General features: G+C 45.1%; 1 protein-coding gene and 1 long non-coding RNA gene across 2 annotated transcripts; one reads left to right on the forward strand and one right to left on the reverse strand.

Annotated features, from left to right (window-relative positions):
• Positions 1–1,644: 1,644 nt before the first annotated feature.
• Positions 1,645–18,135, reverse strand: Mon1a (MON1 homolog A, secretory trafficking associated). The gene is made up of 6 exons (XM_020173464.2): positions 17,853–18,135; positions 6,255–6,394; positions 4,248–4,733; positions 2,830–3,595; positions 2,028–2,175; positions 1,645–1,929 (listed from the first exon to the last, which is right to left on the reverse strand). The coding sequence occupies exons 2-6, from the start codon at positions 6,379–6,381 to the stop codon at positions 1,789–1,791; spliced, it is 1,668 nt and encodes a 555-aa protein (XP_020029053.1). The 5' UTR covers positions 6,382–6,394; positions 17,853–18,135; the 3' UTR covers positions 1,645–1,788.
• On the forward strand, positions 17,194–21,964 carry LOC141418466 (uncharacterized). The gene is made up of 3 exons (XR_012443099.1): positions 17,194–17,299; positions 17,595–17,653; positions 18,844–21,964. It is a non-coding gene; the product is annotated as an uncharacterized lncRNA (long non-coding RNA).
• Positions 21,965–22,477: the final 513 nt, after the last annotated feature.

The following is a 22,477-nucleotide window of genomic DNA, read 5'->3' on the forward strand; positions in this document are numbered from 1 at the left end:
CTTCCTGAGCAGCTAGAATTACAGATGTGAGTTACAGTGCCCAGCTGCTTTGATTATTTTTGAGATAGGGTCTCTCTTGTTGACCAGGCCAGCCTGGACAAAGATCCTCTTATTTTGCATTTCCCCCTGACTGGGATGACAGACCCATTGAGCCCAGCCATTGTTTGATAGGGTCTTGTGAACCCCACTCCCTCCTCCTTCCCTTTCCCCCAGGCTGGCCTTGAACTGCAATTCTCTGATCTCTACCTCTCAACAGGCTTGAGCCACTGTACCCAGCAGGGCTGCCTGTTGATCAGAACACCTGTAATTGTCAGGGACAGTTGGCTTAGCATCAACCTGGTCCCTGAGGCAGTGGTTTGGTGTCCTGACCAGGAGCAAGGGGAGGAACAGGATCCCCAAATAGGCAGAAGGGCCCTAGAGCATGTATGAAGGGTGAGCAGTATTCACCAAGCCAGTGACTGGTCCTAGGGGCTTTGGAATCTAGGCAGGTAGCCTGCTGCCATGCTAATTCCAATGTGATGTAGGCAGGCTGTTACCAGTGATAGAGGGTGTTTAATAACTTCCTGTCCCAAAAACTGGGACAGTAAGTTCAACTGTCCTAATGCATCCTTGGCCCACACAGACACAATGTTGGTTTTATTAATAGAAAATTGTGGCCCAGCTCTCAGAAGCTGCATGTGAGAGTGATTCTAACCCTCTGAAGGCCACATTTTGTGGACAATTTTCTCCCTAGGCTTTTTGTTCCCCTAGCCAATGAGAATGTTAAATTGTAGCAGGACAGGACAGCTCCTAGCAGCAAGGTAGAAGCCTTCTGCACTGTGCCCTGGACTCTGACCAAAAGTCTCATTGTAGAGTGAGTAGTGCTGGGCTTTTATTTCTGAGCCTCCTGGGATATCTATGGTGCCTGGCAGGTACATCAAGGCCAGGGTGACTGAGGAGAGCCCAGTACACCCGTGGCTGGGTTCCTACTAAGGCAGATTCACTCCAATTGGCCCTGTGGGCCTCCACTCAGATCCGCTAGTTCATTCTTGGGGGCCACTCTGATGAATGTGCTGGCAGAGCTGGAGGAATTGAGGCAGACCATCCTTCATGGAAAGGCCTGAACAGGGAAAGTATCCTCAGATACCTACGGCTACAGGGAAACTGAACTCTGAATTCATCTGTGCTAAACATTGGGCTGCCTTGCCAAGGGTTCCCACCCATACTACAGCTCAGACTACCACTTTCACCATCCTTATCTTACTCATCTTGACATGTGCTGAACCACAGCAGTTCATTAAACAGAACAACAGCCAGAGCTCTGGTGTTTGGGTGGTCTTTTGGGGTATGTACCTAGAAGCTCCACCTAGGAGTAGCAGGGGAAGCAGGCACTGGGGTAGGTTGAGAATAGGGTTGGGAGAGCAAGGGTAGAACAGAAGAGTGCCTGAGAACTCTTTACATATTGCAGGGCTTCAGCTGAACCATAAAAGCCCAGGGTCCAATTCTGAATGTATGTGGCCTGATGCTGGTGCAAAGGTGGGAGGAGAGGGGCTCAAATGTTCATGTGCTCCTGTATATGAGGAAATATGTGCAGGGCTTAGGAGGAAGATCTGGTATTTCTATGTGAGAGTGGTGGGTGAAAGAATCAGTGACAGGGTGTAACAATTGTCTTACCAAAGCACTTTAATGCACGCACCAACCCACAGTCCCTGACTGTTGGCTGGACAGGAGAATTCAGCCTCACCTGGAGGCTCCCATGGCTTCCCATACCCAGTGGGCCTGGGAGGGCTGAGTCCACACACACTCCCATCAATAGGTAAGGGGTGTGAGGATGAAGAGACGATCTTCCTCTTTACGGATCCAGCGCATCAGCTTATGGATGGCATTGACAGCTGATGCCTTGGTCCCCAGGGGGCTGTAGCAGATGTAGAGCTCAAAGGCACCTGTCACCTGGAGGAGGGGGCAGAGGGTGGTCATCTAGGATAGATGCTCTTGTGACCCTTACCTGGGACCTCTATGAAGTCCAGTCCCATCCAAAGCCACCTTACCCAGGCTAGGAGGTTCTCGTTGGGGCCTGTGTAGTAGATGGTCTTGAGTGGGCGGGAGGCATTGTGGGCACGGCTGTGCAGATACTGGTAGAGGCCCAGTAGCCGCTCCTGCTCCTCTTCACTGGTATATGGAGCCTCAATCTCTGGACTGCAGATAGGGGAGTGGGTTTGTAAAGGAATGACTTCCATTGCTATCTCTGGAGACCTAGAAACCTATTCCTAGCCAGGCAGACTCTGCCACATGTCCCACTCTCCAGCTACTGCCCTAGGAATGGACATTGTCTCCTTGCCACAGGAGACTTCCCAGGACAGATTGAAACCCTGTTCCCTCCCACTGCTCGAGTTCATGATGGGGCCAATCTGAGTACAGGTGTCCAAAACAAAGTGACAAATCTGAAGTAGAGGAAAGGTGAACTGGGAAACTCACTATGCCAAAAAGAAGTCAAGGGAGAACAGAAGCTGCCATATCTGCACAGGTCCTTCATTGGGGAAGTGAATGTGAGAGGACTCTACAAACTGGGCTAGACCAAAATAACCCTGAAGTCAGAGTTGCTCCAGGGAAGGGATCTAGGGGATCTCTCTTCCAGCTTATTTCCCCAGATATATTTGTCATTTCTATGCCTTAAGGGTAATGAAGTAGAGAGGCGAAGTCTGGGTCTTTGGGGCCAGAGTAAAACAGCCCTAGCATGCTGGTCCACTCCCAGGGGGCAGTCAGCTTCAGGGTTGCGTTCCAGGGCTCAGGACCAAACAGCTTCCCCACTCCCCACATCCTCATCTCCCTGAAGCAGTTGCCCTCCCTCACCTGGTGAAGAGTCCTGAGCTCTTTGACTTATAGAGGAAGTGGCGCAGGTCAGGGATGCCCACTTGAGCAACACTGTAGAAGGGTGTGCGCAGTGCCTCCCGAAGTGCCAGGTGAGCTCCTCTCTTCCGAAGGCGCTCCTGGAAGCGACGGCGGCAGTCAGAGACTGCAAAGAAGTCCTCCCGGTCAGTGGAGACGAGCAGCAGACAGAGGTCAGTGTCAGGCTCCAGATAAGAGATATGTACGTGGAAGAAGCCAGCAGCATTGAATTTGGGCAGGCACACTGGCGTCCAGGCCTCGCCCTCGCGGAAAGACGAGGAGGAACTAATGAGGTTGAAGAGCAGGTGCAGGTCGATGGGATGAAGGAATTGGTCCTTGCGACGCACCAGCGCCACGAGCTGGTTGCGGGCCAGCAAGATGGAGAAGACCAGGCTGCGCGCACGCGCCTGCTGCAGACTGGCACTCACTGTGTCCCGCACAGCCGCAGCCAGTGGCAGACAACGTGCAGCCCCCATCAGGAAACTGGGGTCTCGAGCCATAAGATGCAGCAGGTTGTCTGTGATGCGCTCGGAGCCAGAGAGCAAGCGCCGCAGGTCGTAGTTCTGCTTCTGCTGGAAGATGTGGCTCAGCTGAGCACCCGTAAGAAGGCTCAGGATCTGGTAGTAGATGTAGAGCAGCTCCTGTGCCAGCTCCTGTGCAGACTGCCGGGTGCGTGCCACCGCCACCAGCACCAGTGGGCTCCGGCGCACGAACACTACCTTGTAGCCATCTGAGGGTGGGGGAGGGGGTCAGCCTCAGTTCCTGTCCCAGAAACCCTCCCAGATCGGCTTTTCCCAGCTCAGCACATCTCTTCACTTTCTGTAGCCTTTCCTGGCTCAAAGCTCTGCACTCAGTAGGGGCTTTGAGAGTAAAATCTGCAGCCCACTGCTCCCTTCCCTGCCACTTGCTTCACAGACTGACTTCCTAATAAAAAACAAGAAGCTCTTCAGAAAAATACATTCTTGTAAGTGCTAACTCAACTAGCAAGAACTGGTTGAGGCTAAGGACCTGGAATTTTTCATTTCTTCCTTCCTTCCTTTCTTCCTTCCTTCCTTTTCTTCCTTCCTCCCTCCCTTCTTCCCTCCCCTCCGCTCCCTTCCCCTCCCCTTCCCTTCCTTCTTCCTCAGCTGATTTCACCCTTTTCCATGGCAAAACTCCCGTCAGAGTCACCTTTAGCCCTCACCACAGCCTCAAAGACCCATGGACTCAGGAGACCTGCAATGTTATTCTATGTTCAGGTGAGGAGCTGAACATAGACAGGTGGAGGGACTTAACCTCAGTCACACAGCACATCCCAGCCCTATTGTCTGTGAGGGTCCAACCTACTATGAAGTAACCCTGACCAGTGGAGTCTTCCCCATCACCCTCTTCAGGTGGCTCACCTGCATGGATGGAGCGGATGGCATTCTTGTCTGCTTCCAGGAAGGACACCAGGGCCACCATGACACCCATAGTGCTGGAAAGTGCCTCCTCAGACCCGTAGCGGGAGTACACAGGCTTCCCTGCCTCACTCAGCACAAAGACATGCTTTTGGTGGAGGCGCCATGCCTCAATAGCATCCTCCTCATCCCCTTCAGTGGAACCCTCTCTGGAGGGCTCTGTGGCTGGTCGCCCAGCTGTCCCTGGGGGTTCCAGCCAGTCTTCAGAACTTCCTGGCAGCATTTCCTCCTGCAGGTCACGGGCCACACCTGTCAGCTGCGTGCTTAACTCGCTAAAGTCCTGGCTGATCTGGCGCATATCTGTAGGCAGTGGTGGGGGACCCCCAGAACCCTCCTTAGGGCTGTCCCCAGAAGCTGCCCCATCCTCTGACTCAGTCAGGTCTTCATAGGAACGGGCATGGACGAACATGGCACCCTCCTGCCCAGCACCTGCAGGCCAAAAGCACTGGTGCTTAGAGGGTAGCTGTTGGCAGACACTCACCCACAAGTTTCCTAACATGGTTGCTCAAGCATGGCTCCTATCCTGATTGGGCCAAGCCACTCTTCCCTCCTGCCACTGTCTGCCATGGATCATGCTTTTCTGAAACTTACAGTCTGTCAGTCTCCTCCCATCACACTGGGAGTAAGACCCAATCCCTTATGCCAGCAGTGATGGCTGGTATCTGCCTACCTCTCTCACTCCTATCATGCAGCTACACCTTTGCCCATCCTTCTTACACTGGCCTTCATCCATCTGCTCTTTGGACACCCTCAATATGTCCCCACCTACCTCAGGAGCTCTACGACTGCTGTATACCAGGAAGGCATTCCCACATCTCCACATGGGTGACTTCTTGTCACACTTCAGCTCTAGGGGAAGTTAGTTATCTCTTCACCTGACCTTCAACCCCAGATACTCTATCATTTCCTTTGGGCCACTGGCCAGTTATTATCCTTCTCCCCAACTACTATGGTATTCCTCAAGGGCAGGAAATTGGTTGATCATTGCTGTGTGCTCAATACCTTGCCTTATCCTGGAGCACCTCCCATTCTTAGTGAATTTCACTAAGAAAAGGGAAATTCACTAAGAAAAGGCTCTCTCTTCCCATCTACTCAGGCTGTAGCCTCTGACTGACTCCACTAGCCTGTAGCTTGCCTAGGACAGGGACCATGTCAGTCTTTCTTTACTGACTTTTTTTTCCCCTGGTACTGGGGTTTGAACTCAGGGCCTACACGTTGAGCCACTGCACCAGCCCATTTTTGTGGTGGGTTTTTTTGAAATAGGATCTTGCGAACTATTTGCCCAGGCTGGCTTCAAACTGCAGTCCTCTTGATTTCTGCTGCCTGAGTAGCTAGGGTTACAGGAGTGAGCCAATGGTGCCCAGCATGATTTTTTGAGGTTCTGGGGATTGAATCCAGGGCATTAAGCATACTAGATAAATGCTCTACCACTGAGCTATACCCCGAACTGCCTTACTGATGAAATAGATGTATTTTGAGTCTCTATTACAAGTTTAGCACCAATTAGTCATTGGGGATATGATTTTTATGTGCTCAGAGAGTTCACAATCTTATAGATGAGACAGATGGGCACTACACACCTAAACAAAGAAAATTACAAGAATAACTAGTATCCTATACAGTGCATGGTCAGAGCAGGCCTAGTTTATGAGGAGGTGACATTCAGGCTGAGAGATGAGATTGGGAGAAGGAGCCAGGGAGATGCACTATAGACACAGAACAGAAAGAGAGCCACACGTAGGAGCCAGAGAGCACAGAGCAAATAGCACAACATGAAATGGAAAGGAAGGACAGAGACATGCTGAACCCAGCTCCCTGCAGTATTCCCAGCATCCGACAAATACCAAATAAGTGAATGAACAAATGCATGAATGAGTATGATTCCTGATTCCCCTTAGAGGCTGGCTGTTCCATCTGTTAGCTGGTTGGAGTAGCACACTCTGCCCATACCTGGCTCCATCCCCTGGGACAGTCCTGGCGTAGGGCTCTCAGCTCTTTCCAGACTCTGCCCATCAGAAGGAGCCAATGTGCCATCAGGACATTCACTGCTTCTCTTCCTCTGCATGTCAGCAGCCATCCTTTGAGTTCTCCTGTGGGATAAAAAAAAGCATCATGAGGGGGCTGGGGGCATAGGGGAGAAATGACTCAAACAATGTATGCACATATGAATAAATGAATAAAGAAAAAAAAAAGCATCATGGAAATGTGTGTGTGTGAGATGCAATTGGCTGAGTCACTGGCATAATTAACAGTGGTATTTTACCTGGGCATGGTGGCACGCATCTGTAATTCCAGCACTCAAGAGAATGAGACAGGAATATCTAAAGTTCCAGGCCAGCTTGAGCTATATAGGGAGACCCTGCTTCAAAAACAAAAAAGCAAGGGCTGAAGATTTGGCTCAAGTGGTAGAGTAGCTGCCTAGCAAGCACAAGGCCCTGAGTTCAAGCCCCAGTGCCACCAAAAATGAAAAACAAAAAAACAAAAACAAGGTTGTTCTTGGTCTCATTCCAGAGACAATCTGCTTTCAGTTTATTGAAAATGTATTCCTTTCCTAATAAATTTTACTATCATTTTCACTGTAAAAACACAAACACTCCCAAAACAAAACAAACAAAAAAACAGTTTTGTTTTTTTTTTTTAAAACCAGGGCCATATTAAGTAAAATCCCTGAGTTCTGAGTATGAGTATTCTCTCCTAAAAACCTAAGTATTATATTCCTTTTTCTTTTTCTTTCTTTTTTTTTTTTTTTGGTGGTACTGGGGTTTGAACTTAGGACCTGTGCTTGCTCAGCAGGTACTCTACCACTTGAGTCATACCCACAGCTCCCTTTTCCTATTTTACAAGGAAGACATACTCGTAGGAAATACAGAAATGTAAAGAAAGAAGTATCAGGATGGTTGTGTGGCTCAACCACACAATCAAGTGCCTGAATGGTAAGTGTGAAGTCCTAAGTTCAAATCCTAGTACTGCCAAAAAAGAAAAGATATATTGTCATTTTTCTACCACTCAGGATCTTTTACTTTTCCACACTTTAGCGTCTTTCCTTCTAGTCCATTCTTTTTGTATTTTTATCTTTAAATTGACACATAAAAAGTATACATGGTTTTTTTAAAAACTGCATATAGTCACATGCCAGTGGCTCATGCCTGTAATCCTAGCTTCTCAGGAGGCAGAGATCAGCAGGATTGAGTTTCAAAGCCAGCCCGGGCAAATAGTTTGAGAGACCCTATCTTGAAAAAACTTATGACAGAAAAAAAAAAAAAAAAAAAAGGGCTTGTGGAATGCCTCAAAGTGTAGACCCTGAGTTCAAACCCCAGTACCATTAAAAAAAAAAAAAAAACTATATGTAATATAAACTGCAATTTTTTTTAACAAACTGATAACAGCAGCTAACACTTATTAAGTGTCAGGGTAGCATGCTAAGAAGTTTATGTAGGTTAAGTTATATAATCCTGAGCATTCTCTTCTGAGACAGTGTTCTATCAACCTAGTATACAGATGAAAGAACTGAAGTTGAGAGTTTAAGCAGCTTGCTTGCTCAGTGTTACTACAGGAAAGAAACACTGAATATGGGAGTTGAAATAATTCTATAACCTGATTTCTTCCACTCTATGACTTACCCTGAAAATTTCCTCTTTCAAAACTGAGTTGAAACAAAAAAAAAGAAAGAAAAAACTGAGTTGATCAATATTTCTTTTTGGGTATTTTGGTGCTTGCAGAGAAAGAAGTGAGACACAACAAACAGGTTTTCTTTAGGCTGGTGCCCTGATCTTCTCTGAATATTCTTTCATACTTCTTGAATTGGTAAAGGGCTTCCCTTACTGATTAAAATCTACAGCCAGGCATGGTGGCACACACACGCCTGTAATCCCACTGATTGGAAGGCTGAAGGAGGAGGATCATGAGTTCAAGATCAGTCTGGGCTACAGAGTTAGACCCTGTCTCAAAAAAACATAGAAAAAGAAAAAAAATTTTTTTAACTACAGAGTCTGTGGTATCGCTCAGTGGTAGAATGCTTGCCTAGTATGTGCAAGGACTAGGTTTGATCACCAGCACTGCAAAACAAACAATAAAAACAACTATACACATGACAACTCTCAGTGTCCATCTGATGGCCAGGACAAATTTAGTCTGATTTCTAGTTCCTTCCAGGGCCAGAAGGAGGTGACCTCTACTGGATGTCATGGGTATAGCATTATCAGCAAATGACCACTGAGAAGATAAAAATCATAAGAGAAATTTCACAGACTCCCACTACCACCTTGCCTCATCTGCCAGACTCTGTTTTCTCTCTTCTCACTAAAGCTGAGATATTCATGCTCTCCTGAGGCTAACTCCACTCCACGTGTGCACCAGATCCCCATCCCTCTGGCCTACAGAAGCACATAGCTTCAGCAGCTGTCCCTCTTTGTTCTGATTATCAGTTTCCCCTTTTCGATGTTTCTTCTATCTTCAAAGCACTCTCCTTTGGGTATATTCACTTTATGACAATTCATTGAGCTATACAGATGATCCTTGACTTAACAATTTGTTGATTTTAGATGGTGTGAAAGTGATACACAGAGACCAGACACGATGGTGAACGTCTATAATCCCAGCACTCTGGGAGTCAGGAGGATTGCTAGTTTGAGGCTAGCCTGGGCTACAGAGACCCTGTCTCAGAATAAAACAAAACAAAAAAAGAAAGTAATCCACACGCAGTAGAAACCACACTTTGAAATTTGAAGTTTAATTTTTCCCCTCAGGGTATCCATATGTAGTACAATATTCTCTTTACAGACTGGGCAGCAGCAACACTCCACAACTTCAGTCAGGCACATGATTATGAGGGGAAACAACCAATATTCTATAGTGTACTGTGTTGCTAAGCTAGGATTTTTGATAGGTTAGGTATAATAAATGCATTTCAATATACAACATTTTCAATTTATGACAGGCTTATTAGGACATAACCCCATTGTACATTGAAAAGCATCTGTACTTATGATTTGTGAATTTTTCTGTATGCTTGTTTTATTTCAATTAAAAAGTTAAGGGCTGGGGCTGGTGGTGTGCTTCAAGTGGCAGAGTGCTTGCCTAGTAAGCACAAGGTCCTGAGTTCAACCTCCAGTACCACAAATTAAAAAAAAAAAAGTTAAGGGCCAGGCCACCAGTGGCTCATGCCTGTAATCCTAGCTACGCAGGAAGCAGAGATCAGTAAACCATGGTTCAACATTAACCCAAGCAAAAAACAAGACTCTATCTCAAAAATGCTAAACACAAAAGACAGAATTGGAGTGGCTCAAGTGGTAGAACAAGTGGAGCACCTGTGAGGCCCTGAGTTTAAAACCATAGTACTGCAAAAAAAAAAAAAAAAAAAGAGTTAAGGGCTTAAGTGGTAGAGCACCTGCCTCACAAGTGGGAGGCCCTGAGTTCAAAAGCAGATACTGAAAAAAAAAAAGTTAAAACACACCCCTTCTAGCCACCACACCATTTCACTTCTTTTTTTCTTTGTGGCATTGGGGTTTGAACTCAGGTTCTCATACTTGCTAGGAAGGTGGTCTTACCACTTGAGCCACTCCACCAGTCCTGGTACTAGGGATTGAACTCAGGGCTTCATGCTTGCTAAGCAGGTGCTCTACCACTTGAGCCACCCCACTAGTCTGCCAGTCCAGTCCAGTCCTTTTTTTTTTTTTTGTGCAGTACTGGTGATTGAACCCAGAGCCTGAGTAGGCTAGGCACGTGTTCTACTGCTGAGATACATCATCAGCCCTTTCTTTAAAATTTTAAGACATAGTCTCATTAATTTGCCCAGGTCGGCTTTGAACTTGTGATCCTCCTGCCTCAGACTGCCAAGTAGCTGGGATTACATGTACCTTTTACCATGCTAGGCTTCTGCTGTCATTTATAACAAAGAAACCTTCTCAAAATAGTCAATAACATTTGGAATTTGTATGAATCAAGTTCTCTGGACTATGCTATGTAACAGGTGAATGTCAAAATGGTAGAGGTGTTACATATAAAGGTGTTTTTATGGTTTTTTGGTTTTGTTTCTTTGTGGGACTGGGGTTTGAACTCCAGGCTTCACACTTGCAAAGCAGGAGCTCCACCACTTAAGCCATGCCTCTGGTCTATTTTGGTCTTTTTTTTTTTTTTTTTTTTTTTTTGGTTAGTACTGGGGTTTGAACTCAGGGCCTCTCCCTTGCTAGGCAGGTACTCTACCACTTGAGCCACTGTGCCAACCTGTTTTGGGTTGGGTATTTTTCAAGATAGGGTCTTAAGAACTATGTGCCTGGGCTGGCCTTCAACAACAATCCTCCCAATCTCAGCCTCCCAAGTAACTAGGATTACAGGCACGAGCCACTGGCACCCAGCTAAAGGTTTATTTTTTGCTCACACACAATCTACTGTGGGTTTGGTAGAATGGCTCCCTTCCAAGCAGTGATCCAAGGTACTAGCACCTTGTAGTACGGCCATCTGGATTTTTTTTTTTTTTTGGTGGCATTGGGGTTTGAACGCGGGGCCTCATGCTTGCTAGGCAGGCACTCTACAACCTGAGCCACTTGCCACTTGGCCAGCTCCAGCATGGTCATTTGGAACACTGCCTTCCACATCACCTGGCAGGGGAAAACAGAGCTAGAAGATCATGTACCCCTTTTTAAATACTTTAGAACCAAGATTGGCTAGTTGAACTAGTGACATGGCCAGAGGGGCTGGGAAATGTGGGTTGCTCATGGATATCTGGTAAGTAGTAAGGGTTCTCTGACACAGCCTCTCCCCTTCTCTTTCTCTCTTGAACCCATTCCAATCAAACATTTGCCTTTATTACTCTACCAATACCGCTCTGCTCAAGGTTACCAATGACTTCCAGGATCATCTTACTTCACCAATAAGCAGCAATACATATGCTTGATTACTTCCTCTCTCTCTTTTGTTTTCTTTTTTTTTAAGTAAAATAATTAACTAGGTACTTTATGTGCTTTTTTAAATGCACGTAAAATACAAATCCCTTCTCTCTTTCTTTTGGTGGTACTGGGTTTGAACTCAAAGCTTCACACTTGCTAGGCAGGCACTCTACCACTGGAGCCACTCCTCCAGACCTGCTTTGTGTTGTTGTTGTTGGTTTTTTTTTTTTTTTGGTGGTACTGGGGTTTGAACTCAGGGCCTACACCTTGAGCTACTCCACCAGCTCTTTTTTTCATGGTTTTTTTTCAAGACAGGATCTTGAGAACTACTTGCCCTGGCTGGCTTTGAACCATGATCCTCCTGATCTCTGCCTCCTGAGTTGCTAGAATACAGGCATTAGCCACCAGCACCTGGTTTGTGTTGGGTATCTTCAAGATAGGGTCTTGTGAACTATTTGACCAGCTGGGCTTGAACCCAAGTAGTTACGATTATAGGTGTGAGCCACTGGTGCCCAGCTACCTACACTCTCTTGAAACACATTTTCCTATTGGCTCTGATACACCACTCTCCTTTCTTGATTTTCCTCTGACCTCATGGGCCACCCCTCTGAGTCCTCTCAGCAGTTCTTACAGTTGAGGGACCCAAAGTTCAATCCTTGGATCTCTTCTCTGTCTTCCTTGGTGATCCCATTCCGTTTCATGGTTATAAATTCCCTATACACATGAATGGATCCAATTTTTATTCCCAGCCCCAATCTTTCTTCTGATTTACAGAGGCACAACATTTAACTGTCTCCTTGATGTTATCTCAAGGTCATAAGCCCCAAATTGAGCTCCTGATAATCCTTTTCAAAAGTCTTTCCTGCTGGTGACTCACTCCTGTAATCCCAGCTACTCAGTAGGAAGAGATCAGGTTCGAAGCCAGCCCATGAAAATACTTCATGAGACCCTATCTCAAAAAATACCCAGTGAAAAACAGGGTTGGAGGCATGGCTCAAGTGGTAGAGCACCCACCTAGTAAGTGTGAGACCCTGAGTTCAAACCCCAGTATAGCCGAAAAAACCCCACTCTCCAAATTTGATGAAAGATATGAAACTGCAACTCCAAGAAGTCACAAGTACAAGACAGTGAACTCATAACAAGATACATTATGAGCCAGGTGTTGATGGCTCATGCCTATAATCCTAGTTACTCAGGAGGCAGAAATCAAGAGGATCACAGTTTGAGGCCAGTCCAGGCAAATAGTTTAAGACCCTATCTCAAGAATACCTAACATAACAAAGGGCTAGTAGAATGGTAGAGCCCCTGCCTAGTAAATGTGAGGCCCTGAGTTCAGATACCAGTACCACCAAAAAAGAAAAAAAAAGTTTTCCTTCCAGAGTTTTTACAATCTCAATGACAAATTCATTCTTTCAGTTGTTCAGCAAAAACCTGAGAGTCATCTCTTATGCTGGATATAGGCACATCCAGCAAAATGTCTCTCTAGTTAACATTTCTCCATAGAATGCCTTTTTAAAATTATTACTGTTGTTCTTTTTGAGCCAGGTCCCCCTGTGTTGCCAAGACTGCCCTCAAACTCAAAATTCTCCTACCTCAGTCTCCTGAGTAGCTTGAGACTATAAGCATGCATCACCATATCCAGCCTTATATTATTATTAATTTTTTTGGTGGTACTGGACTTTGAATTCAGGACCTCAGACACTCTACCACTTGAGCTACTCCACTAGCCTGCCTCTTGTTTTTGTTTTTTGATGGGGTGGGTCTGGGGTTTGAACTCCTGCTTTCATACTTGTAAAGCAGACACTCTACCACTTGAGCCATACCTCCAGCCTCACCTTTTGGTTTTTAAATTCAACTGTGATAGGCCAACCTTTAAGATGTAGTCAAGTACAGAGGTAAATGCCTACAGTCCTGGCTACTTGGGAGGCTAAGGTGAGAAGCTCATTTGAACCCAGTAGTTTGAAGCCAGCCTGGGCAACATAGTAAGACCCTGTCTAAAAAAAAAAAGTCTCGAGTGATGTTCCTCAACTCCTGGTGTTTCAGCCTTTGTGTACTTCTCTTTCATACTTAGTACAGCTGACCTATGTAACCAACAGTATACTAGTGAGAATAATAATGTGTGATTTCAGAGGCTAAGTCATCAAAGACATTGTGGCTTTTCCTTGTTCTTTTGGATCACTCACTCTAGAGAAAACCGTCAGCCATGTTAGGACACAAAAGCAATCCCGCAGAGAGAACCTCACGGCAAGGAACTCTCCTGCAAACAACCAGTATCAACTTTCCAGTCATGTGATTGAATCCTCTTGCAAGCAGATCACCTAGGCTCAATCAAGCCTTTAGGTGACTGCAGACTCATGAGAGACTCTGAACCTCAACCATCCAGCTAAGCTGCTCCCAAATTCCTGATCCACAAGAACTTTGTGGTATTAGGGTTTGAACTCAGGGCTTCAAACTTGCTAGGCAGACACTCTATCACTTTAGTCACACCTCCAGCCCATCTATCTATCTATCTATCTATCCTCATGCTTATTAGGCAGGTGCTCTTATTGCTTGAGCCACTCCACCAGCCCTTTTTTGTGATGGGGTTTTTCGAGATAGGGTCAGGGGAACTATTTGCCTGGGATGGCTTCCAACCATGATCCTCCTAATCTCTGCCTCCTGAGTAGTTAGGATTACAAATGTGAGCCACCAGTGCCAGGTTTATCTATATTTTTAACAAAGTAATGTGTATTTAAAGTCTCAAATTACATTCCAAATAGAACTGATAAATAAATAATTACATGCCAGCTAACAGGGCTTACTTGTATCATGGCTGTTGTAGACACTAAAAGAGGCCATAAAGGGCTGGGGGCATAGCTCAAGTGGTAGAGTGCTAGAGTGCCTGCCTGCCAGGTACAAGGTCCTGAGTTCAAACCCCAGTACTACAAAAAAAAGAGAGAGAGAGAGAGAGACAGAGAGAGAAAGAGAGAGACAGAGAAGCCATGATACTGATACTGCATCAAAGAAAGCAATACATAGCCTGGAGATGAGGTGGTTCGGGGTAAAACACTTGCCTAGAATGAGTGAAGTCCCAGATTTGATCATCAACACTGCAAAAAAAAAAAAAGGGCTAGAGGTGTGGCTCAAGTGGTAAAGTGCCTTTCTAACAAGCATGAGGCCCTGAGGTCCAGTTCCAGTACCACCAAAAAAAAAAAAAAAAAAAGAAAAATCAACCTCGTTTGATGATCAGGAGGGAATGTTTTAAGCATTTTGCAGACTAATACTATGTGTTAGTACCATTTTATAAAATTGGGGATTTGGGTTTGATGAGAAAAGTATTATTTTTTTTCCGATTTAAAATAATAGAGGAGGACTGGGGGCATGGCAGAGCACCTGCCTAGCAAGTGCAAGGCCCTGAGTTCAAACCCTGGTGCCACCACAACTGAAGAAGAAAGAAGGAGGAGGAGGAGGAGGAGGAAGAGGAAGAGGAAGAAGAAGAAGATGAGGAAGAGGAGGAAGAAAAAGAAGAGGAGGAAGAGGAGGAAGAAAGAAGAAGAGGAGGAGGAGGAGGAAGGAGGAGGAGGAGGAGGAGAATACGGGAGATTTGGAGGTGTAGCTCAGGGGTTCAGTCTGTAGCACCACTGAAAAATAGATAAATAAATAAGTAAAATAATGGGAAATAGGACTGGGGATGTTATTCAATGGTAGAGTACTTGTGTAGCATGCGCGAGGCCATGGATTTGATTCCCAGTACTGCAAAATAATAATATAATAATAATAATAATAATGGGATGTAGACACTAAGTGATTCTAAAGAGAATGTCTAACTTCAATGGAACAGATTACTAATGTTAAGTGGTAAATGCCTATATCTAGAATCTGACCACTTTTCATCACCTCCATGACTACCATTGTCCAAGTCACCATTATCTCTCTAGCATATTATTGCAACAGTCTCCTAATGTCTCACCACTTCTGTTCTTGTTCCTGTATAGTCTATCCTTCCACAGCACTCAAAGTGATCCTCCTGAAACAGAAGTTAGGTCATGTAATTCCTTTGCTCACAACTCTGTAATAGTTAAACATTAATCATCAAGGAAGTCAATTTCTTCACAGGGGTGCACAGGGCTTCTCTCAGCATGTCTTCTTTCCTTTATTTCTTTGACCTCATCTCCTACCCTTTCTCCTCACCCTTTCTTCAGTCACACTGGCCTCATAGCTTACCTAAGCATCCTGAATACTCCTTCACTTCAAACTTTGCCCTTACCGAACTGTCCTCCTGTGCCCAATTTTACCTATTTCCTTGCCTAAGTAGTACGTGACCCACTCTTTCACTTCTTCCAGGTTACTGCTCAAGTGTTATAATACCTTATCAGAGAGGCCTTTCTGCAATATCCCTGCTCACCCTGGTTTATTTCTCTGAATTGAAGGTCACCCTGGGGCCTGCTACAAATTTCATATCATCAGAACCAAGAGGAGTCCAACCAACATTTGCCAGATAAACATCTTTGGAAGGGAAAGTGGAAGATCTATGAAGATCACTCAGCTCCCGCACAACTGCAATGAGGCAAGTAAGCCCTGATAGTGGAGGAGACTTGTCTTTTGTAGTAATCAAGTATTCAGGAACAATAGCTCTGCAGTTAGAGGGACCTAGTTTTATTGGTCTCAGTTTCCTCACCTATAAAATAGCAAGGAACCAATACAACCTGCAACAACCCGCAAACAGGCAGTACTGATTTGTTGGGTTGTAACAAATTTAAACGAGATGATACATGTAATTTTGTTACAGAGTAGGCTTTTTTTTTTTGCAGTGCTAGCTAGGGATTGAACCCAGGGCTTCGTGCATGTCAGGTAAGTGCTTTACCACTGAGCTACACCCCAGCCCCAGAGTAGGCATTTTTATACTCAGTTGCTTCCATTAGCATATCATGATTACTTTTTAAAAAACTTTTGACAGGGTTTTGCTATGCAGCCCAGGCTGGCCTTGAACTTTTGATCCTTCTGCCTTAGCCCTGAGTGCTGGGATTATAGCATGTACCACTATACCCAGTTCATCATGATTATTACTTGACACTCAGATTCCACTTATACACAGATCCAGTGGTCTGTCACATAAATCAGTACTTTGAGAGTTTGCTCAGCCTGAGCCAGGCCCTACATAAATGGCCTGGGCAAACTTCCTTCTAACCTTATGAAGCCAGGTAGGCTCTAGACTGAAGTGATCCACCTGTGATGTAAGGTCAAAGAGGCACATCTATGGGTCTCAGGCTCAGAATACCAGACAAAGGAGTGGCTGTTCACTGGCCTGGCAGTTGCAGAAATAGATCACTAGCTCTTGGTTGCTCCTGGAAATCAATCTTAAGTTTTACTCCTTGGTCTGCAAAATATCCCTGCCCTGTGCCTTGCACTCTGCTCAAAAATCCAAACAAGGTCTACAGCAGCTTAGCTCTAACCTGAGGACCCACTCCCTCAGGATCCCTTGTGGACTTCAGATAACTGAGCCCAGTGTGTCTGAGTGTACCCAGCATGGTACCTGCATGGGGAAGGGGGCAGGGTAAGATGTCCAGAACTAGAAGATGCTTCTTTCAAAACAGTTCCCTTGCCATGTGAGATCATATAGAATCTCAGACTCTCCAAGGTCAGTCTGAGGTTCCAGTCTGAAGGCCTGATGAAGAGAACAGCTTTCTGAATGTTTACCCTGGAAATTCAGGCAGGAAGGCTGAGTGAATCATGGCAAAACCCATCCCAACCTCCACTAGAACCATGATCTGTGTAGCTAAAGCTCCTGGAAGGCTGGGCCTATAGTAGTTAGGCAAGGGAGGTCTCTCAGAACCAGCCCCAGATGCCTCTATGGGCACCTTTTCAGGCAGCCCCTCTATGGCTTGCTAATTTGCCTAAAAGTGCCCTGCAGGACTTGTGAGCAATGTTACCAAACAAGTTGTCACAATCAGCCCTTCTAGTGTGTCTCCCTCAGAGTGGGAAGGGCTTGCAAGAGCTCCTCCCTACTGGCTCCTAACCACCTTGATCGCTCTTCCTGCTTAGATGGTGCTTCACCCTGCCTTGACCCTTTGTGGAGCAGTCCATCTGGAAGAGTGGTGCCAAAATGCAAGATCTGTGACAGAAAGGGTCCAGGTGAGGCTGTGTTGTGGCTGCTTCAGCCAGATGCCTACCCTATGCTGAGATTCTAGCCTTGTCCTTGTCACCCTGACGGCCACTCCCCTCCCTGACAAAGGCTGCTTACAGTTTCCAAGCAAACTGAAACCCAGGAAGGGTGGCTCGTCCTGTACAAGGGGCAGCTCAGTTATCTGAGCCAGGGCACCCTCTCCCACGAAGTCCCAAGATCTTTTCAGGAATTGCCTGGTTCTCTCCATCGCACTTGTGTGGCTTTTTGAAAGGACTCTGAGGGTCGACTATGTCTGTGTTGCAGGGGGAGAAGGTCCAATCCAGCCTCTGCCTTTTACCACACCATGCCCTCCTGGCAAGAAGGTGGGTTCCGGATCTAGTCTTTTGTATTGCTCACTTTGGGGCCATCCGGCTGAGGGACTCCAAGGAGACCCAGTGCTCCTATGCAAACGGTACCATACATGGCGGGGACCCCCCCAGTCTTCAAGCCACTCCCTCTAAGGATGACAGCTGCCCTGTCTTTCGACACCCCCAGGCCACGTGGGCTGGCAGTCAGACTCACCTGTTTCTTGGGGGTGCCCAGGACGTTCAGAGGGTGCGGGTTACTACTGCCCTTTGCCGCACCCGCGGGGAGGTATGAGTGTCCAGCCGGGCCTGGCCAGCGGGTGCAGGTTCGCGGGGCCACGGCCCCTGGCTGACATAGACATGGCCACAGCGAAGGCTCGGATTCCCACTGCCGTCCCTCTCCCCGCCGCCGGAGCAGAGACAGTCTTCGCCGGCCTCTGGCTGCCGAGGCCGGGCTCCAGCCGCTGGGCCCGACCCAGCCCGCCCCGGGGTGCATTGTGGGAAATGTAGTCTTAAGTGTACGGCCGCGGCGGCGTGGAGGAATGGGTCCGGAGCACCGGAGCCCAGCAGAGTCAGGGGCGGAGCTTGACCCAGGTTCCGGGATCCCTCACCGGACGCCGCAGTCCCCAGTGTCTTGAGAGGGCGCTCCTCGGCCCCCGGAGGCCAAAAGCCCTGGGCTGGCCGCAGTCCAGTTCCGGACCCTCCGTCCGAGACAACTAAGTTTATGTCGAGGGAGCGAAAAGGATGTTGGCGTTGTTCCCTTCACTGATTGTAGAAGAACAGTGTTAATTTAAGGGGCTGGATTAAAATCATTAATGGGCGCAAGTCTCACTAAACGTTGCTAAAACCACCTTTTTAGCACGTTTTAATGTATCAGTTTTAAGACTAGAAGGTGTAGTTGTCAACTCTGCATATAGAATGACCTGGGACCCTTTAAAAAAACACTTGTGCTGGACACCACCCCTAGAGATTTTTACTTAATTGGACCGGTGTAGGGAATCTGGCATCAGTATTATTTTAAAAGCTCCTCAGGTGACTTGCCAGGGCAAGGATCTATTGTTTGTAATTTTCTAGACATAAAGCAATAAAAACAACAGGAAAAGCAGGCTTTCTCAACTGCCCTTATTTTTGGAGAAGAGTTTAATGAAGCAAAATTAGGGACTTGACAATGCTAATATTTTCTCTGAAGCAATTAATTCATTTTATAGCCTCGTGGTTAATTCTCCTAACAGTTCTGGGATGAAGGAAAGAGTCTGAAACCACTCCTCTAGCTCTTCCTGCTGCTCCAACAAACACCTCAAGACCGACTGACTCCTGTGTCCTTCTCATCCCTACCCTGGAATTAGGGGGAAGAGCTCTGCCCTTAGGCTTTTTCACGAAGTCTCAGATGGCATTCTCAAATGGCTGCCACTTGGAGCCTGCCTCCCCAACACTGGTATGTGACTGACTGACATGGTGACAAATATGTGGCCTTTTACTGGAGATGACTTTGCATAGGGCTATCAAATCCTTGATAGTTTAAGGGAGGCTCTCCGATGTGAGAAAATGCTTTATCCTTTAACCAATCCTTCCCTTGGAATAGAAATAGGAGGAGGGAAGAGAAACCGCTTCAGGTCTCCACAGGTCATTCTATTTTCTCTCCTTACTAGCTCAGGACTCCGGTTTTCCTATCTTAAAGCAAATATCATTTATGCGGTATTTACTTTATTACATCAGTTTAAGCCAAAAATCTTTTTTACTCTCTGATTAGTACAGATACATCTTTGCTATATTTCATTAAGCAGAAGTTACACCCCATGGAATTGATCTTCATAGAAGACACATTTAAATATTTTGTTGTTGTTGTTGCATTACTGGAACTTGAACTCAGGCCCTACATACACCTTGAGCCACTCCAGCCCTTTTTGTGATGGGTTTTTTCGAGGCAGGGTCTTGTGAACTATTTACCTAGGCTGGCTTTGAACCATGATTCTCCTGATCTCTCCCTCCTGAGTAGCTAGGATTATAGGCATGAGCCACCAGCGCCCAGCCACATTTAAATATTTTTACCTAAACAGTTTCTTTGACAGTCTCCACATGGACCTCAGTAATTCTTCCAGAGATTGTCTTTTTTTTTTTTTGGTGGCACTGGGGTTTGAACTCAGGGCCTCACACTTGCTAGGCAGGCACTCTTATTGGTTGAGTGGCTCCACCAGCCCGAGAGCCTCACTCTTGCTTTAAGTGCAAAAGCCTCACCAGACAGTTGTACTGGATTATGGAAATATTGTATCTATTCAGCTAAGCAAGTGAAAATGTATCCCATATATTTCTGGTTAATTTTGTGCCTAGGATTCTCACAGGGCAAACTGTTGTGGCTACTTATTAAAACATCTTAAAGTTGTTACTTAAAACTTTTATCTTTAAGTAAGTTTATTTTTTGTGGTATTGGGACTCAAACTCGGGATCTCCTGCATGCTAGGCAAACACTCAACCCACTGAGTTGTAACCCTACCTTAAAACTGTTTTAGTAGTGATACATGCCTGTAATGAGATAGAAGCAGATGGATTACTGAGTTTGAGGACAGCCAAAGAGCTATTACAGTGAGACCTTGTCTCAAAAAACCAAAACACAAACTATTTTAATCTGTCTATTGATTTATATTTGAAATTGAGATAAACTTTTCCAATAGGTCACTTTTTGCTGGTGAAATTGCAAATAAATTAATTTTGATGTTTTGGAATAATTTTTAAAAATGGCTGTAATCTCAGCACTCAGGAAGTGGAGGCAGGAGGATCACAAGTCCATAGCCAGCCTGGACTACATAGGGAGTTTCATGAAGCCTGAGCTGAGAGCTCAGTGAGAGCCTCAAAACCAAAATTAAACAAATCAATCATTTGTGGAGCCAGAGGGTCAGTGTAAAAGCTCATGCTTAGCATGTGTGAGACCTTCGATTTGATCCCCAACACCAAACAACAGTAACAAAAACCAAGAACAAAAACCTCCCATCAATCCTATAATGGCTTTCCTGCCTGTATGATACTGCTTTGCTGCTTTTAAACTTGGACTTGCCACAAACATTGCTGCCCTCCAGATTGGGGTCTTCTTAAATCCTCAGCTTCCTGTTTTGTTTGGGCTTGTGATGTTCATAGATGCAGCATGTCATCTCCATAATAGAATTAGGGAGGACTACCTGGGACTGGAGCAAATATAACAATTAGATCGCTCTCTTTTTTTTTTTTTTTTTGCAGTACTGGAGCTTGAACTCAGGGCCTTTACCTTGAGCCACTCCACCAGCCCTATTTTTGTGAATGTTTTTTTGAGATAGGGTCTCTCAAAACCATTTAGAGATAGAGTCTCAAGAACTATGTGCCCAGGCTGGCATTAAAGCGTGATCCTTCTGATCTCTGCCTCCTGAGTAGCGAGGATTACAGGCATGATCTACCAGCACCTGGGTACAATTAGATCTCTTGCTCTTCTCCAGATTTCTATTCTTTCATAGCTTTAGTAGAGTTTTCAGAACCTCAGGTGCCAAAAGGTTGTGGCTAAAATGTATTCTGAGGTTGGAGTCTGTACTCAGCCCTGTTGCTATCTTATTTGTGTGACTTAGAGAAAATCCTTTAGTGACTCCTCTTCTTTCAGTATTTTCAGCAGCTTTCCTCTTTTTTTTTTTTTTTTTTTCAGTGCTGGGGTTTGAATTCAGGGCCTCACGCTTGCTAGGCAGGCACTTTACCACTTGAGCCACTCTGCCAGCCAGTTTTCCAGTTTTCTTCTTATACAAATACAAGTTACCTATTATGAAGTATTCTGAGTCAATAATTAAGAATGGCTAGTCTTTCCCTGAAAATTTTTTTCTCTGTGGTGCTGGGGATGGAACTCTGGGCCTCACATATGCTAGCCAAATGATCTACAAACTGAGATTCAACCCTAGCCCTCTTCCCTGGAATTTTTTCTTCTTTTTTTTGCTTGGTTTTTCTTTTTTTGTTTGTTTGTTTACTTATTTTTTTCTTCCTCCCTGGAATTTTAAAGGTTTTTGTTTCTGTCTTTAGCTAGGATTACAGGCATGAACCACCAGTACCTGGCTATAATTAAATCTGTGCAGTTTCCCTCTCTCCTAGAAAATTTCTTCCATGGTCTTATATTGTCTGACTCTCTCCTGGTTCCTTTTTTGTTTGTTTTTTTTCTGAGATAGAGTCTTGCCATGTAGCCCAGGCTGGAATTTGCTATCCTCCTGCCTCTGCCTTTTTTTTTTTTTAAACTCTTTTAATATTTAATTCATTTCATTGTGTAGCTATACACATAGTGAAAATTAAAACCATGTGTATTATTGAAAACAATCTAAAGTGTTTAAATAATTATAATGGGGCAAAATGTCTTTGCTTTGGTATTTACTTAGATGCTTATATTGTCTGCTATCTCTATCAATTACAGATTTAAAAAAAAAATTACCTGCAGCATAATTTAAATGTTTACATGAAACCCTCTAACCATTAGACATCACCAAGTTCAATACATCTCACTAGTAATCCAAGCAATAAATTTAGTACTTAAAAGAAACATAAATTATGATTATATAACTCTGTAAGCCACATATAATTTTGAATTATGGTAATACTGTAAATATGAATAAAATGAATTAGTTTTGTACAAAACGGTCTTTTAAAAGATAACTTACAAAATAAGTTTAGAAAAAATTGAAATATCTGCAATACTAAATTTTTCCATAAATGATTTTAAATTTAGCTTACAATCAGGTATCTTTATAGATACCCCAAATCATCACATAGAACTTGATATGTCCATTTTCAAATATGACTTAAGTCTCCCCATTAAAGTGTGAATTAAGATGTTGGAAGAAATCCCCC

The sequence above is a fragment of the Castor canadensis genome, chromosome 17, assembly GCF_047511655.1.
Source record: "Castor canadensis chromosome 17, mCasCan1.hap1v2, whole genome shotgun sequence".
Classification (NCBI taxonomy): domain Eukaryota; kingdom Metazoa; phylum Chordata; class Mammalia; order Rodentia; family Castoridae; genus Castor; species Castor canadensis.

Bases quoted from the DNA above. Each gene is read 5' to 3' on its own strand.
- Mon1a (XM_020173464.2), bottom strand. From the start codon at position 6,381: ATGGCTGCTGACATGCAGAGGAAGAGAAGCAGTGAATGTCCTGATGGC. The intron at 4,734-6,254 runs GTATGGGCAGAG...TTTGGCCTGCAG, and splicing joins GTCCCAGGGGATGGAGCCAG to GTGCTGGGCAGGAGGGTGCC. The intron at 2,176-2,829 runs GTGAGGGAGGGC...CCCTATCTGCAG, and splicing joins AGCTCAGGACTCTTCACCAG to TCCAGAGATTGAGGCTCCAT.